Source organism: Carassius carassius, chromosome 22 (assembly GCF_963082965.1).
Source record: "Carassius carassius chromosome 22, fCarCar2.1, whole genome shotgun sequence".
Classification (NCBI taxonomy): Eukaryota; Metazoa; Chordata; class Actinopteri; order Cypriniformes; family Cyprinidae; genus Carassius; species Carassius carassius.
Window position 1 is genome coordinate 4,471,355 of NC_081776.1, and position 18,501 is coordinate 4,489,855.

The 18,501-nt window shown below is 37.2% G+C and overlaps 2 protein-coding genes across 2 annotated transcripts in view; one reads left to right on the forward strand and one right to left on the reverse strand.

Moving 5' to 3' along the window:
- Window positions 1-77: 77 nt before the first annotated feature.
- On the forward strand, window positions 78-15,199 carry LOC132098753 (ETS domain-containing protein Elk-3-like). The gene is made up of 5 exons (XM_059504918.1): window positions 78-450; window positions 8,358-8,566; window positions 8,812-9,582; window positions 11,863-11,985; window positions 14,141-15,199. Exons 2-5 carry the CDS (start codon window positions 8,360-8,362, stop codon window positions 14,252-14,254), a joined length of 1,215 nt encoding a protein of 404 aa, XP_059360901.1. The 5' UTR covers window positions 78-450; window positions 8,358-8,359; the 3' UTR covers window positions 14,255-15,199.
- Window positions 15,200-15,286: 87 nt separating this feature from the next.
- Window positions 15,287-18,501, reverse strand: part of LOC132098749 (cyclin-dependent kinase 17-like) — a 65,826-nt gene continuing 62,611 nt past the window's right edge. Inside the window, exons 14-17 of the mRNA XM_059504911.1 lie at window positions 18,229-18,271; window positions 17,956-18,046; window positions 17,791-17,868; window positions 15,287-16,897 (exon numbers count right to left, since the gene is read on the reverse strand). Of these exons, the coding sequence (XP_059360894.1) occupies window positions 16,860-16,897; window positions 17,791-17,868; window positions 17,956-18,046; window positions 18,229-18,271 (250 nt within the window). The 3' untranslated portion in view covers window positions 15,287-16,859. The remainder of the gene's footprint in view (window positions 16,898-17,790; window positions 17,869-17,955; window positions 18,047-18,228; window positions 18,272-18,501) is intronic.

An 18,501-nucleotide genomic window follows, 5' to 3' on the forward strand; every position in this document is an offset into this window, starting at 1 on the left:
CACACGAAATGTGTGTAGAGGAAGAAACACGGACTCCTCCCGGCGGGTCCCGGGCAGGAAGAGGGTGACGTCAGTGTGCAGCACTCACAGCAGATTCAGGTTTCAGTATAGTGCGTGCGCGCGCGTGTGTGCCAGTGTTCTTGATGGTCGGATGGTGGCTGGAGGAGGAAAAGCGTGTTTACACAGACGGGCCGAGCACCTGGGGAATAGAGCACGGCGAGAGGAAGTGAGCCGGCTCGCTGTCTGCCTGCACCAACTTCCTGCTCAGAGAGAGAGAGCGAGAGTGAAAGAGAGAGAGAGAGAGAGAGAGAGAGAAAACAGTCGGGATCCCATTACAGTCCGACTGAGAGCTGCCGAGACGGCCGACAGCATGGAAAAACAGCGCATTATACGGAATTCCTTTTAATAACGTGAAAAGGGACCCCAAAAAGCCTGACCATTACGCACAAGGTATGTGAATAATCCATCCGTACTATCTGAACGCTTTATACATGGTTTTAAATGTGTAATTACTTCATAATAACATAAAAAGGAAGAAACCTTCCAAAGTACACGACTGAAACTTGATATCCCCCCAAAAAGAATGAACCTATCCAAACGAAGGAGCTGTTTGAAATGTTCAGAAGTGATGTTTGAGACTTAAATGTATACCTTTATAAAGTAATTAATGTATATATATATATATATATAAAACGAATAGATCTCTTTTAGCAATAACAGACACAGAAGACACTTCAAGTGTTCACAGTCCCCCGTTACTTACGCGCAATTTACGCACTGTGTACGCACGGCGGAGGAAAGTTTGAATACCTGTTGAGCTCATGATTTCGTGATGTGTATTTCAAAGATTTTGTTGGTCGTACATTTGAAAGCAGGGCTGCTAGAAAAGGCTGAAATTTGGCTCCTGGCGCTTTAAACGCACTAGTAGAGTTTCTGGTTTGTCTGGAAACAGCAGCAGACTAATTGCCATGCGCTTCCGGATTGAAACTGGCAGCAGACAGTATCTTGAAAATGAGTCATTGGGGCAAACAAAGAAACTTCAGTTCAGCCCTTGGAGCTGATGTTACCCCTGCATCTGGATATGCTGAGGATTATTTGTCATGATTGGAAAAGATCGATGTTTGTGAGCCCAAAATATTTTGGGAGACTTACTGTAAGTCACACATGTATTGACTTCAGATAACAGATGATGCTAGAGTCTACTCAGATCCAACCCAACATGTCCCTAAATTCACCACAGATGTCCTAGCATAGTAACCAGGTGCAGTTTGTCAAGTTCATGTTCAACTATGACAACCAGAAAGTGTCCACATACTGTTGGTCTTCCTTTTAAACTATTGTATTATCATTTGAAATGAGATGTTTTGGTATAAATGTGCGCTTGTGTTTTAAATCTAATGCCACTTTGGATGCAGTTTCCTTCTGTTTTGGAGTTTTGGACACACTGTGCGTAAAGTCTACAGTCACGTTGCTCCTATCTACTTCCTGTATGGTTAGAAAGGTTGGATAGATTTGCAATTAGGCAGGTTTTGGCATCTTACATAGACATTATTTCAAACACAAGGCATTTAAAACAAATATTCAATCAAAGGTGATTAGTAGGATTATTATACTGCTATTTCAGTTTTTTTTTGCCTTAATGTGACAGTATATTCTGATAAATGGTTTAAAAGAGGAAACTATTATTTTGATCAAACAGCCAGCTAGATCCAACAGTTTAATGCAGAAGTAAATTGCCATAAAATCTAGTTTAATGTAATCAAGGAATGCTTTCCAAACCCTTTTTCACTATTATATCATGCATTTCAACATTTTTTACCATAATATTTCTGTACTTGCCCAGAATTTTTTTTTTTTAAAGAGAAACCATAATTTCTATCAAATAGCCAATTAGATTAAAAAAAGTTTAACGCAAGCAGTCCAAAATCTAGTTTAAAGTACAGTATAAGGAGTGTTTTCTAAACTCATTTGCTATTAAAAGCAATGACATTCTGAAGTGTCCGCACTCTTTCTGAATCCACTATTTGGACACAGACACACAGTCAGATGTTCTTGGATCTGTCTGCGTAATTTCAAAAGCTGCAGCTCTCTCTGGAGAAATGTGGTCGTGGAGAGAAGTCCTTCACGGCTCTTTTTCCCCCTCTCTTAAGCAGGAGCTCCCTGAATTTTCCACTGCTGTCTGTGTGCGCAGGAAGAGCGCACATTTAGTCATGGCGAAGTAATGTCTGCGCACACCAACTAATCTCATTACGAGTTTCCGCTGGTGCTACAGTGCAGGGGTTTGTGAGCACGACGGCAAGTTTGGTGTTTAAAAGCTGTCTAGGGGCCATTCAAAAGACTGGGCTTGGTTTTTTTTTAGGGTCCAAACAGTCCCCAGGTGTCTGTTGTGGGATTCTTGAAGGGTGTGAGCGTGTCACTTTTCGCTGGAGAGAGCCTAGAGTGCATCTTCTCACCTGAAAGATCTTCCTCTTTCCCTTTTTAAACACACACATACACCGGCAATGTGTGGAGCTTTAAAAAACAGCCTCGTCTGACAGTATAATTTGCCTGTTAAGCCACTGACAGACTGAGCTGTTGTCTCTTTCTGTGTCTACAGACATGTTCCTCCGGTCTACTTCCTGTATGGTTAAATGGGTTGGATAGATTTGATGGTGTGCAGGTTTTCTTGGTGTTTTCCATTGGCATTTTTTGAAAAGCAGTTCTAATACAGTTTCAAGTGTTCTGGAACTTCAGTGCTGCAAAAAGTAAATGATCTGTGGCGTTTGAAAAAGAAGACTGCTTGATGCATTCCTCACCTTTGGTGATCTGAGAAAAATAAGGTTTGAATGTATAAAATTAAGTAAAATCTACTCTGCAAAAAAATATTAAAATTCAAGTATATTGGCAGCTTGCAATTGTAGTTGTATTTAAAATAATAAAACTAAATAACATTTACATTAATAACGAATATACATGCACACTGAACAGTTTTTGAAACCTCAATCTTTGGTACTCAAAACACAATTATAGTGGATAATTTTTGAGCAGTAAAAAAAACTAAAATGAATTCAAAACGCAAAACAAGTTACTGAACTTCAATACAACAATAAAATTAACAAAACTGCAAATAAAACTGCAAAAACACGACCTTAATTATTTATCACCCAATGCATTATGGGAACAGTGCATTGCAAATGTAGATCGATTTAATTAAATGTTAAATGTCTTTTTGAAACCTGCAATTTTTCTACTTTGAAATGAATATGAGACACTGTTATAAACGAATCAAGGAAATAAGTATTCGAGTAGATTTTAAAGTTCATGTAATTTACTGAATGAAAAAAAAATACATATTTTCTGCTGCATTTACTTCAAAACAAAATCTTTTTTGTGTGTATTTTCTACAATAATGTCAGAAACCAAGAGTTTTTCTGTGGCAAATAAGCACTTTGCTTAAAGTTTTCTTACTGATGCTTTGGCTTTGATGGTATCTGTGGACTTTTTTCACATTTTCTCCACTATTTGAAAAAACATGGTTAAACAGACCTAAAAATACTATTCTTACTGACAAGCAGATGTTGAGAGACAGAATCCCTGTGGACTTACTGATGCCACATCAACTAACTGTAAAAACTATGGATGATTCATTTATTTCATCCTAAATTCCACGCAGTGGGTTAAAACATCTTTAAACCCAATGACCATGAAGCTGATGCATGCCAGACAACAGCACAACAACAGAGCCAATGCAGCAAGGGTGTCTTTTTGTTTAGCGCACACTGTCTATTATTTATTTGTGTCTTAGAAAATCCTGGCTAAGGATTTAGACTTGGCTTCTGCACTGTATATGTCATTGCTTATATTGAATGATAAAAGAAGAGACTTTGCATGTGCAGTTTTTTTTTTTTTTCAATTTTCCCTTCTTGCGATAATCTAACAATGACTTTTACAGCCATGTTCCATGCAGAAACCTCTCCATACGGCCAAGAGCTTTTGAAATTAGCTCCCTCTGTTTATTCCTTTTGATTAGGGCAGTAAATCTGGGAATCAGTGAGTCCGTTGATCATGGTGTCACATACAACATGCCTGTCTTTATGGGCGAGAGGTTTGTGCCAGCATGAAAAGAGAAGAGGAAACCTCCCGTTTGTGCCTTGTGTCTGTGTTGTTCTTGCGTTCCCATGTTTGCTCCCCGCAGCAGGAATTCCTACCTTTCAGTTCGGGATCGGCATTCCCAAGAAGACGCCCTTCAAAGGAGAATTGGAGGAAGTCCTGATATAGACAGTTTTACGGTCGTTTAACGCAGATGCTCCGCTCAGAGGATGCTGGAGCAGGAAATGGTTTTATTTCACTTCACTGGGGGTTTGGAAAAATATAACTGGGTATGTGATGTACAGTGAGTTTTTATGTTCTGCCCATGAGTTAAGTATGAGATTTAAGTGTAAATTGCTATATGAGTATGTATAATGAGATCTGTGTCACATGTAGAAGAGTAATGAATGAATGAGTGTGTGTGTGTGTGTGTGTTTGTGGGTGTGTGAGAAAATGCACTACTTCCTGATAAATATCTGTAGCCTGTATTGGCAGCATTTTCCAAGGACTTCCTCCTTTGTCACCACATGTCTGGCCGAATCATCTGGGTGATATTCCAACCAAAGACATCTGAAAAGACAAAAATAAAAGTCTTGCACATTTACTTTCGTGATACATGTAGTAGTTTTTCAGGAATTATACACTGCTTGTTGTTCCAGTGTGAAAAAAATAAGCATAAACTTATCACAATGTAATAAAAGTTACTTGTTAAAATGTTTCCAACCATTTTTTGCAATTCAGTTGATTTCTGATGGATAAAATGAAGCGTTTTATATGGAAATGTCACATTACTACATTAAAATGTAATCAAATTTTATTTTTACCTTTTAAATAAAATGTACTTATTTTGCCAAAAATTTTATCAATCCAGTTGCTAAAAGCATTTTATTCAAAAACGTCACACTCTACATTAAATTGAAATAAAACTTTATTTTCTCATTTAGTTATTTTTTTTATATTTACAAATTTTTCAACCATTTTTCACAATCCAGTTGATTACCAACTAATAAAACTGATTTAAAAAAGTGTTTTATTAAAAAATACACCACATTTCAAAATGTAATGACTTTATGTTTCTTCTTCTACATATATATATAAATATATATATATATATGAAAAATGGGTAAATACATAAATAATTATATATATATATATATATATATATATATATATATATATATATATATATATATATATATATATATATATATATATATATATATAATCTGTATATATAATTTTTTTTATATATATTTACCCTTTTTCCAGCCAATTTTCATAATCCTACTGATTCCCAATGACATTTTTCGGAAAAATACATCACATTACAGAAGCACAGTGGGTCGCGAACAGCATTTCATTTTGACGAGTGTTTTTGATTTCAGCCTGTCCTGCTGCACTTTGAGGTCGTTTGCTTCTTTAGGCTCATTATTCAATCAATCCCTCGATGACTTCCAGAGCCGGCTGTTTGATGAGCGAAAACCAGGGTGAAAGTTTAAGCTTGTGTGTCTTTGTCAAAGTTATGTCTGCAACCAGGGAGTTCCTCTCAGCCAATAAAACATGCTCCGTGTCAGAGCTATCCACACTAGTGTGTCAGCCAGCCTCGTTTCTCCATCTACCACTCTCAGTCTCGTTCTTTCCCTCCATCCATCTCGGGGGAGCATTGGCTCAGGCAGCAGTAAACGCCAGCCAGTCCGCCCTGTTTGACTGACTTACAGTTACCAGAGGGCATGATGTAATGCTAGTTAAAACTGAATAGTGTGTTCAAACACACACACACACATATGAAAGCTTTGAATTCGAGTCAAACTGGTTTCCTCGTGTCTACTGAACACCTCTCAGACCTCAACCTGAGGTCCATTACATTCCTCCACCTAGGTCTTTCTGCTGTCCTAAAAATGAAGTTTGTGGTCATTCACCATCATGACATTCCAAACCCGCTTGATTTACTCTTTACTGAGAAACACAAAATGAGAAATTTCGAACAATGTTCACGCTGCTCTTTTTCTCACAGTGAAAACATGCACATATTGAAATGTGTGCTTTTATGTGATCTTAGAAGAACTGATCATATTTGATTACTTTTATATTACTTTATTTATTTTTTAAGCAAATAGACAATTTGTATTTATTTATTTATTAGTTTGTTACCATGTTATAATCTTAGGTGATTTTCATAAAGAACATGGTAATTAAAAAATAAATAAATAGATAATTACGTTTTTAAACATATATAAAAAAAAAATTTATTACATATACATTTTTTATAAGATTGTTTTTTTATGTTCTGCTTAAACGCCACACTTGAGACAACATTATACATATTTAATAGTAAGTGTACTAAAACTACTTATTTCTAATTTTATATATAAAATTATATTTATTTATTTAGCTTATTTCAGTAATTTTTTCTTTGTTATTCTTTTTCATTTTATCTTCAACTTTCATTTCAACTTGTAACAGGTTAACTTGCCTGTTGTTTGAATACAGTAAAACGTTAGTCTTGTCACCATAAAAAAGCTCAGTAAAATGTCGCATCCCAAGGTCAAAGTGTACAGGTTTTGTAATGGATTTATCATTTTTTATATCTCCTAAATATTCCAGGGATGCAGAGGAAGAGGTTATGAGAGTACACTAAGGGCAAGCGTGTGGCAAAAAAGGCCATGATGACAGCGGTCACAGGAAGTTGCCCAAGAAAGATTTAAACTTCCTGTACTTTTGGGCTTTTAACATTGAACCACTGCGCCTTCCTGTTGGAGTGAATCACAGACCACATGCATGAAGGAGTCTTGTTAACTACAAAATCCTTATCTTACACCCAATGGATCCATACTGACTGACTTTGTTGTCGAAGTGTGTCGGAAAAAAAATCTTTCTTTCTTTTTTAACTATCAAGGTTCTGAGATGTCTTGTGCAGAAATTGAACATCACGCAAATCAAGTATATATATATATATATATATATGTTACAACAAAAGGCTCTGCTGTGCTGCTTATTTTGAGGAACCCATTCTTTAATGAACAGAAATCTCAAAAGAATAGCATTTAATGGATCCTTGCTGAATAAAATCATTAATTTCTTACGAAAACTATTACTGACCCAAAACATCTGAATGGTAGTTTGAATGACAGAACTGAATTTTCATTTTTGGGTGACCTATTCATTTAAGAATGTAATTTCCCCCTTAACCCACTTATCTCTGGTCAGTCTAATCTATGTTCCTAAACAGGGTCTTGTGGATAAACTCCATGTTTACCCTGTTATTAATCTCTGTTCACCAGAGGGTGTATTTGCCTGCCTTTGAGCGGACACCTTCGTCCCAGAGAGGACAGCGGCACAGTTGATATTGGAACATGTTGCTTATTTGCGATTCATTCCCATGTCAGTCTTTCTGGCTTATAGCTCTTTGTTGTTTATGGGTCTGTGCGTTAATGTACAACAGAACAGGAAATGCTTGCAGAGTTTGTGGGAGGGCACCCAGGAATGACGTTTTTCGATCATGCGAGAGAGGGAAAAGGGGAAATTAAAGAGAGAGAGGATGAATTCAGGAGCATGAACGCAGCGTTCTTTAATGTGGCCGAGTTTGTACGACTGTTGCTCTGGCCTCTCCCTCTAAACCACTTCCTGTTTGGAACCTGCATGGATATTTTACAAATGCAGTCACGCTGGGAAGGATGTCTGATTATCAGATCAATTGAAACAAGCTGTCGGTCCGAGCTAATCCACAGACACGTACTAAATTTGGCTTTGTGGTACCATAGCATCCTCCTTCAGATCTTTAAACCTTGTTAGGGTCATTAAATGTGTCCTCAAGCCTCCTTTTGTTGCCCGATAAACACACAGTGCACAGAGAGTGTAAATTTGGCTAATTTAAATTAGATTGAAACTCTTATGCCACACTGTCACCTTGTTTACAACGATATCAGTATGAGATGCAACACTTTTGTTACAAAACAGCAACACATGTTCTTTATTGGCAAACTATAGGAAACTTTTCTTAAAGGTTCTTAAAAAGAACCACTTTTTTTCTTATTGTAAAGTACAATTAACAAAAGATGTTAAAGGTTCTTCCTGGATCCATTGATGCCAACAAAGAACCTTTATTAGACTTTATTATCAAACTTACAATTTGAATTGGTTTAATGACTGTACACTCCATTTCTGGTTCCAAAAAGAACCTTTCAGTGAACAGTTCTTAAAAGAACCATTTAACTAGGTTCTGTGAAAAAAAAATCAGCCTGATTATGATTATTAAATTGTAAATATACTGTTGATGTTTTCTCTGACAGATATGGAGAGTGCAATCACACTGTGGCAGTTTCTGCTGCAGCTACTGCTGGACCAGAGCCATAAGCACCTGATTTGCTGGACGTCCAACGACGGCGAGTTCAAGCTGCTCAAATCGGAAGAAGTTGCCAAACTCTGGGGCCTACGCAAGAACAAGACCAACATGAACTACGACAAACTTAGCCGAGCACTACGCTACTACTATGACAAGGTTACACAAGCTCATATTTAATAATCATTCTCAACAGAAAACGCAACAATTTTTGTACGGAAACAATTTTTTTTTTACAATTTTTATAATAAAATGTAAGTGTGAAGTTTCACTCCTAAACCTTATCATCAGAGGGGCATAAGCAGATCGTAGTAATCCACATACCTGAGATTGTTCGTCTAAATATCAAGTAGTTACGAATTGCCGTTAGAGGTATAATAATAATCATTCTCTTTCTTTTGCAGAACATCATAAAGAAGGTGATTGGCCAGAAGTTTGTATACAAGTTTGTTTCATTCCCTGATATACTGAAGATGGATCCCCAAGCGGTGGAGTTCGGTCGGGATGGGGGTCACGTTACAGGGGGCGTCATGTTACAGGAGGTGGAGTCAGATTGCGGTGAGGGGGAGGAGTCTCCAAAGCTGTCACTGTCATCGCTGAGAAGCCCCGCCTGCAGGAACGAGTATCTCCACTCTGGTCTATACTCATCCTTCACAGTCAGTTCCCTCCAAAGCCCGCCTCCACTTCTGCGTCCGATCAAAGTCGAGAATCAGCGAGGGGGTGAACGAGGGGAAGAAGGACAAACGGTGATTCGCTTTGTCACTAATCGATCAGAAAAAGTCGTTCCCCTGGCTTCCTCGCCACCACCTGTGTCCACAGAGGTTTTCTTTGCTTCAAAAACCTCCCCTTGCTCGTCCCGTAGCCCCTCCCCCTCTTATAGCCCGGTCTATACGCTGCGGCAAGAGCGGAGTCCGGGGGCTCGCATAGACGAATCAGAGCAGAGCGCTCAGCCTCTAAATTTATCATCCGGCCACAGGGAGCGAGCGCAGAATCAGGCCACACCCCCTGAGAGGAGGACTGGTAGCAACAGACTGCCTCCCAAAGCTCGGAAACCCAAAGGGCTGGAAATCTCCGCCCCTTCCATACTGCTTTCAGGAAGTGACTTGGGCTCCATCGCCCTCAACAGCCCAGCACTGCCCTCAGGGTCACTTACACCAGCCTTTTTCACTGCACAGGTACCAGACTATGTCATATGTACATTTATTTTTATGTCACATATACACGTAAGCATAGGCACACGCTAAAATAATTGTAAAAAACACTAACATTTAACTTCATATCAAACATTATTGTTCAGTAATGCTCAAATGTAACTAAAAATGACACTTTAGACAATGGTTTAATGCTGTGTTCATTAGAATATTGTGTCTTATGGGTTCTAATATATTCTATTGGATTCAGTTGAGAACTCAAGCTAAGCAGTAGATAGCAAGGGAGCTGTGCTTTTAGCAAATGGGTAATATTGGCCTGATTTTGTTAGGCTAATTTTATCATCTTGTACATTAGAAGTGTACTTATATTTACCAGTAGTATCAACAGTTTTGTTTAAGTATAAGATAACAAAAAGTGAAAAAATAGAAGGGAAAAGACAGACAGAATGGCAAAAGCAAGAGAAGAGAGACCTGTAAGTAAAGCCATATGTCTGTAATCTTGGACACTACAGCATAGTGACACAGGACCGAGAAAAACTGAGCGAGAATGAGAAATTGATTTCACATGCTGCCCTATAGCCACAACCTGGTGATCCAAAGTCCATGACCCATGGGAAGCTACATGCTTGTGTAGATTTCTCTGCCGCTTTCTCTCTTAAAGGGATAGATCACCCAAAAATTTTATTTAACAATGTTTACTTGCGCTCATATGCATACTCTGTTTGATTGATTGCATGACGTTTAGACTTAGACGTTTCATCCGAGCGCCAACCTCCCGCCAACCATCCCATTGACTCCCCATGTTAAAATGGGCAAACTTACAGCAGAAAAAAAACTTTTACAGCCTGGTGCAAAAAAAATTTTTGGTCTAAATAGCTAATTTTGCCATTCATGACAACTGTGAGGGGGGTGAATTTTTCCTCATCACATTAAACTCATCCGTTTAATCTATATTAAGACTTAAAGTTCTGCATAATTAAGGGTGTGGCCACTTAATTGGATTGGTGGCCATTTGACCATTTTTGATTGTCCGGGAGAGTCGCGCGGTAACGCGCTGCCAAGATGGCGACGGCCTGCTCTGCACACTTTAGGCTTCAAAAACACACTTCAGGAGTCTACGGTGACGTCACGGACACTACGTCCATTTTTTTTATACAGTCTATGGTTTCATCCTTGTCCAGGATGTGCGCTGTTTCTCTCAGAACATTATACACATTTAAACTAGTGTTGCCAATATCTGTTAACCCTTTCAAATGCATTCGCATCCCAGGTGTCTATTGTTGTTGCCATCACCACTACTTTGTTATAGTTGTTGTTACATTTGCTTCTTTTTTGACTGTAAACAACAGGTTGGGAAGTGTTGCCATCTTGTGGACAAACTAATTACTGCAAAATTAATTCAAGTCACATAAGTGTGTATAGAAAAATCTGGAATGAGTCAGGGTAGCACAATATTAAATTTTTGACAGAAAGGTATAGAAGTACAGTGTGTTCAATGGGTTGTATTGTTATTCAACAACATAATGAATGTCCAGTTGATGAAACGTCCTTTTGAAAAAAAACCTTTCAGTAGACAAAAACTCCATAAAACAGTTTTGAAATCTAGGACCTTCATACACTGTGTGTCATTGTAAAGACTGTAATTCTATCTATCACAGCCTATTTAAATTTAGTATGGCTCTAACCAGAGTAAGTTCCATCGAACGACATCAGAAAGCTTGAAATATAGTGCACAAGCCATATGGATACATTTTATGGTGCCTTTTTGGAGTTCAACAGGCCCTAGTCACCATTGAAAATTTTAAATTTGGACAATTGTAAACAAAAGACAAACAGATTTTACATGACATGACATGAATGAAGTTTAACTGTTGCTTTAAATATACAGAAACATCCGCAAAAGACAGCTATTTCATAATGCCAGATTGAGCAAAATGCTTGAACAGATAAAACAAGTGCCAACTATGTCCAGGACAGTTGTCCTATGGCTTAAAGGAATTGCAATTGTGCTATAAATCCTTAATGCTCCCAATTTGTACTGCTCAGGTGGATAAATCTGGGAAATTTCTTTTAAAGGGTTTCTCAGAGTATTTGTGCATGACAGGCTTCACATGCTATTGATTGCTAACTGACGCAAAGACGTGTCTGGACATGCAGAGACTTCCATTCATCTTTCCAAAGTTTCAAAAAGACATTGGGATTTCATGATCTCTGACTTCAGTGACTAATACAAATAAAATCTCATGTTCCTGTTCCCCACTTTCACAATACCTCCTCTACTCCTCTCTCTCGCTGTCTCTGCAGACTCCCTCTGGTTTGCTGTTGACGCCCAGTCCTCTCCTGTCCTCCATTCATTTCTGGAGCAGCCTGAGCCCCGTGGCCCCTCTCAGCCCCGCCAGGCTACAGGGCCACGGGTCACTCTTTCAGGTACGCACAAAACATTCTCAAACCTGTGAAAAGAGGAATCTGAAAATGAGGATATGTTTTATTTTGTTTAGCGCTGACGTGCAAGTGTGTTTTAGAAAGTGTTTCGCTCGTCTGTTTTGCGAGCGTGTTTGTGTTTGGTGTCGAATTTCAGCCTTCATGTGAGCAAGAGGGGAAATCCTGTGGATACTTCCTGTTCTGGCCCGGGGGAGAGCGAGTGTGTAGGGAGGTGTGTGTGTGTGTGTGTGTGAGTGAAAAAGACAGAAAGCAAACTGTTTATTTATGCTCATCTTGTATTTTGAGGGGAGGGTCCAGTCTTTACTGTAAACATTGCTAGCCAGCAGGAAACCATTAAGGTAACCACTGCGACTGCTTGGCTCAGCCTTTACAGGAATAGTGACAGTTTGTGATGTGCACATTTACTACTACTACACACACACTCACACACAGACAGATGTACACTCACTCCCCCACTCTCACTTCCTCCCTGGGCAGCCATAGTGGGAGTTTTCTGGTTGGTCACATGATTGTCGTTCCTGCTGTTATTGGCTGCATTGGAAAACTTTTGTGGGACGTCTGGCTTTTTTTCTTTCACAGTGCAATTCTTCTTGGGGACTTTTTGTGTTAATTGTCTATACCTGTAAAACGTATAACAGGAAAAAAAAGATGCTTTTGAGTGAATCCGGGAAATGGATTTACTGGGGTATGAGTGTTAGTGTATTAGGGTTTGAAAATAAGCTACAGATGTTTCCTCTGCATTGGATATGGGTGAAAAACAGCTTCCTGTTAAAAAAGGGAGGGGGTGATAACTGAAAAAGACTCTGTGTCTGTGCGTATAGTCAGCTTTCACATAACAGGAAGTTTCTCTCCTAGCGCTACCGTGATGGGCTACGAGCATGTTTGTTTTGTGAACCAAAGACAGGTTTTGTTTTTGTTTTGATTTTCCTCACTGAGGTGTATTCGGAAGATATTTACAGAAACTTTGAAGAAATGCCCAGGGTTTTTTGTTGTTGTTGTAAGTATACTTTATGGTGGTACTGTATTAAGGGTATTTTAAAAAATAAGGTAAATAATTATTGTATTTTGGGAGTAAGATTTTTAGGGGGAAATGTCATTAAGCCTTACAGGCTTCATTTTTTTTTTTAATTAATTTTAGGTTTAAATAAAATACGCTTTATAAAGAAACATTTACACATAATAATTAAAATGACAATTAAAATTTTAAAAATACTACTAATACATATAAAGACATGTCAATCTAACATTTATAAATAAATTAATACTATTACTACTAGTAATAATAATAATAATGAAATGCAGGTAGTATTTAATTTCAAAATAAAAATGAAAGCAATAAAAATGTAAAGTATTATTATCATTATCAATAATAATAATAATAAATGTTGCATATTAGGAAACATATAATAATATATAAGGAAACATGTCCAGGTAGTATTCAACCTCACAATAATAATAATAATAATAATAATAAATCCCATTAAATAATAACTGGCTATTTCTTGATAAGATTTAACCATTAAGGTGTGAACTATTATTTGGCTGGTCATCCTACTATTACTGTTAGACAATGTTTCCTGATACAATCATTTAAATGTGTCTATTTTTTTAAACACCACAGAGCTCTTGCTGTGTAGTTTTTCATATATACATATATATATACACATATATATATATGTATACATACATATATGTATACATACATATATGTATACATACATATATGTATACATACATATATGTATACATACATATATATACACATACATATATATACACATACATATATATATACATACATATATATATACATACATATATACACATATATATATATATACATATATATATATATATATATACACATACATATATACATATATATATATATATATACACATACATATATATATATATACACATACATATATATATATACACATACATATATATATATATATATATACACATACATATATATATATATACATATACACATACATATATATATATATATACATATACACATACATATATATATATATATATATATATATATATATATAAAACATATGAAGATATTGTGATTCAGCATGTGTAGCATTACCTAAATGTTGTGTTTGCTCTCTGACTCTCACAGTTCCCCAACCTGCTGAACGGGCCGCTCCCGGTACCCCTCCCCAACCTGGATTCCTCTTCATCCTCCTCCTCCTCCTCCTCACTCCTCCTGTCCTCCAGCGCCCAGAAATCCTGATTTCTGAACACTTCACATATCCCCTCCCCAGAATTATACCTTTGCTCTTACACTAAGAAGGAATTATGGACCTTCATGTCTTTTTGAGCCAGACTGCACTTCACCCCCTTGTGGCCACCTTCACATACAGCACCCTTCAGTTCTGTTCAATTTTGGACCAGCAAACTGTGTGTTTTCTTCTGTAACTCAGGCTGCAATCCAAACAGCTCACCAAAATTCCTCTGCAAGCTCTTAAAACAGGGAATTATGATGAGGTAATGCCAAAGAACATGAAGTGTCCTTTTGAGAAGATGGTGAGTCATTGGAAACCGAGCCTAGAGAATCTGTATCCTGGAGAACATGTTCAAGACCTGCCTTTTTTGGCAAGCTGTTTGTCAGAATCTCAATTTCAGATGGAGACAAACGATGCTGGACTACGTAAAACACGTTCAAAACAGCGTAGATTTTCTGTACCTCCTCTGAAGGAAAACTTCAGCGTTCCCCTCCTGTTCTCCATTCCTAAGGTGCTTCAACTGGAAAGATCTCCCGTGTTGTTGACCAGTTCAGAAAGAGGAAACGTTTAAACCATATTAAAGGAATCTCATTAGCATTTAAGTTTATTTTTGATCTTTCCTAGGCTGTGAACCGGGTTTCTGTTCGTTTGTTGTTTGTCTGGTATTGTATAAATTGCGTTGTATGCACTGTGCTTCAAATGTACTACCGGCTGTGCCTTTTTTGTGCGTGTAAGAATTGTGTATTTGTATTATTTTCCTGCTTAAATACGTTTTTGTAACAGACGAAATTCCATTTCAATATTGGAAAGAAGAGCTTTGTAATAGCTTAGGGTTTTTTTCATTAATGAATTGATTTAAAAAAATGTATTCTCGTATTAATATTCTATTTTTTGCTTTTCAAGAGTCAAGAAAATGTGCCTTGTGTTTCTAAAATAAAAAGCATTGAATGCGACGCAAAGTTTTCGCACCTGAAAAAACACCTTGCATTCAGGAAGAAATGAACACAGACACAAAAACAAAATAAACAGACGACAGAGAGTTCGCTGTATGAAACAGACCATGTTTACTTCACTGATTAAGAGAAATAAATATCTGCAGTACAAAGAGTTAAACCGTCAATTCAGCCGACAGACGGGACTGTGAGCGTCTGTTTCACGGAGGTGGAGCTTACAGAACAACACGCACTCCATGCGTCACGTATGCACACGCAATCACGCACACACCCACGCACTCATCTCCAGAAACAATCGACTCAGATTTTACAATATTAATTAACATCTGTCAGTAAAAAAAAGAAAGTAATCTCAAATCTGATATCTTCTGGGTTCTTCATGTTTATAAATGCTGGAAAAACGAAACATTGGTCCAACGCTGCTGTTAAAAACTCTTTCGTTATTACATTTTTTTGCCTTTTTATACACTATGTTTTACTTTTGAATAAAATCGAGCACAAATGTGGGACAGTCGGACTCCAACATGCCACATTAAGATACCATTATTCACAGAAGGGTCAATATGTAACATAAAAAAAAATCTCTTAATACTGTTAATGAAACTAGCTCTTCATAGCCATCGCTTGCTTGGAGCAAAGGGTTCTGTATAGTTACAGATCTCCATTTTCACACACATATAACCTCACTTTCTCGCTCTTTTACAAGCGCTGCACGCACTCAGAAACTACAGAGGAGCTCTATTAATAGAAGAAACTGGTTTTGATGATGCCTCAGGAGCTCTAACGATAAAAGAAAAATTAAAAACACATCTGGCATACAAGCACTTCAGTTCCAACAGGAAGTTATCACTCTGAATGAATGCAAAAGAGGGAGAAAGTTGAGGAAAGATGGTTCTCAGTTCAGAACGGTGAGGTCACAAAGTTCCTGCTGGTCCAGTGTTTTTTTCCACCCTCTTTCTGAAGCCCACCTGGTCGAGATGGTCCCCGGTTCACGTGACGTGGCCTTAGAGGAACAAATCCGCATATTTCTTGAAATGATAAGTTAAAATTTGAGGTTGTGGAATGAATATTTTGAGTGTCGCTCAGTCTGAAGTGCCAGGAATCATGCCAGGAAAACCAAAAGCAAATTCAAAACACTCGTATAGGCATTCCACCTCTGTAAAACCAACACAACAACATTTTTCAACAGAATTATAATTGATCTTTTTAAACAAAACATAACAAAACCGTGAGACTGATGTGTCCGCAACAACTGGGAGGGTCGCCCAAGAGTGAGGAAGTTACATAGAGACAGTAGTCAATTAGCAGCAAAACAACCCCTCAGTCAATAAATATATACACGCTCACACACCCGTAGCGTCACACGGGGGAAAGGGAAGGGGCCATCCAGATGAGGCCGATGGGCGTTCTGGCTCAAGGCTGCATGCTGGATGGCAGGACACTGAGGGTGGGGGGGAGGGGGTACAGCGGGTTCAGCTTATCCCCTTCACCACGAATGCACACACGACAATCACCCTCTCTCTGTGAGCTAGGGGGGGACTAAATCTGTTAGTCTATACAACACAGTCACGGAATAATCGCTGTAGAACTGATCCGTCAAGTGTGTGTGTGCTTGTGAGAGTGTGTGAGAGTGATGGGCAAGAGCATGAGGAAACGCAGTTTAAAACAGCATGCTCTGCCGTCTGTTCTTGCTGTTGCCTGTGAGGAGAGAGACAGAAGGATGAGAGTGAAAAGGAGGAGAGAACAAGGTGTACAAGGTTACAAAATAATTAAAATATATATTTTATAAAGAACAGTTTTAAATATTCAGTTAAGAAATATATTAGCTTTATATAGAAATGTACAAGTTGACAAAGTAATGCAATTTTTTATTTATAGTATAAAATGTTATTTATATATATTTAAAACAATATTTTGTATTTTGTATAACATATTTTTCATAACTTATAATATTTTTAAAATATATAATATATATTAATTACAAAATATATTTAACTATTAAATATTAAATTAATAGATAACAGAACAAGGGGTAAGCAAAAAATATTTACTTTTATAATGTGTAAAATATATTTAAGGACATATACATATATTTAATTTCAAATATATATATATTTAGTTATATTATAAGAAGGGAGAAACAGGTGCATGTTGTCTATATTATCATTTATATATATATATATATATATATATATATATATTTAAAAATGTTATGTATATTCTTGGATAATATATATTTGTTATAAATGTAAATAATAAATGCAATAACATTTATTCATAAATATATCCATTATATACAATTTATATATAAATAGTATATGTAAATATTAAAAAAACATTTTTTAAATGTAAATAATTTTTAAAGCACATAAGGGCTTATTTTTATCATATTTATTTATTATAAAAATAGATACTTTTCTAAATACTTTCACAGTAATCAACAGCTATTGGTCTGTATGAACATTGTCCCCTAGTGTCTGTTCCAAGAACTACTGACACAACTGACACTGACCCAATACTGACTGACTACTATAAGAAAAAGCATCTGAATATGAATATGAATACAGATCACGTATCAAACATACACATACCTGTCTCTGGGTACGAGGAGTTCCGGTAACCAGGGTCCCTCTGAAGCTGCACTTCCTTCAGTGTAAATATGGATATGTCTGCAGAAGCACAGCAAATCATGATAATGAGGATATATGAACGATTATTTGATATATGTGTGTGCGCATGTGTATAAAGACACTCACTCTCTGGCAGTGTGTGCACACGCATGCCCAGACTTTTGAAGTAGGAGTGTTTCATTGATTCATCTGCAGAGATCCTCTTCTTGGATTCATACTATGGAGAAAAAAAATTAAATAAAGGATGAAAGCTTTGTTAGATTAATAAAGGGTACTTTAATTTATCATGATGGTTTTAAAGGCTTAATGGAAAATAAGAGTGTTCAAGATAAAATAATGGAAAAACTTATAATTGTTTGTATGTCTTTAATACAATCCATTGTTCTGGAACATTCTTACCCTTAGAAAGGACAATAACAGCTCTATTCCTTCAGTATCCAACCTGTAGATGGGAAGGGAGGGAGAGAGATGTGACCATCGGCAGGTTGACTGGCAAACGTAAGGAAGCAAGCAAACAGCCTCAGAAATTCCACAGGATATCCTGCTTTAGCACGTACATGGATTTCTAACACACACACAGCAGCATCTGCGCACACACACACACACACTCACAGGCTTTGAGGTCATGGTCATTTGTTCTGTGTGGCAAGACAAACACAAGGAAGCCACCGC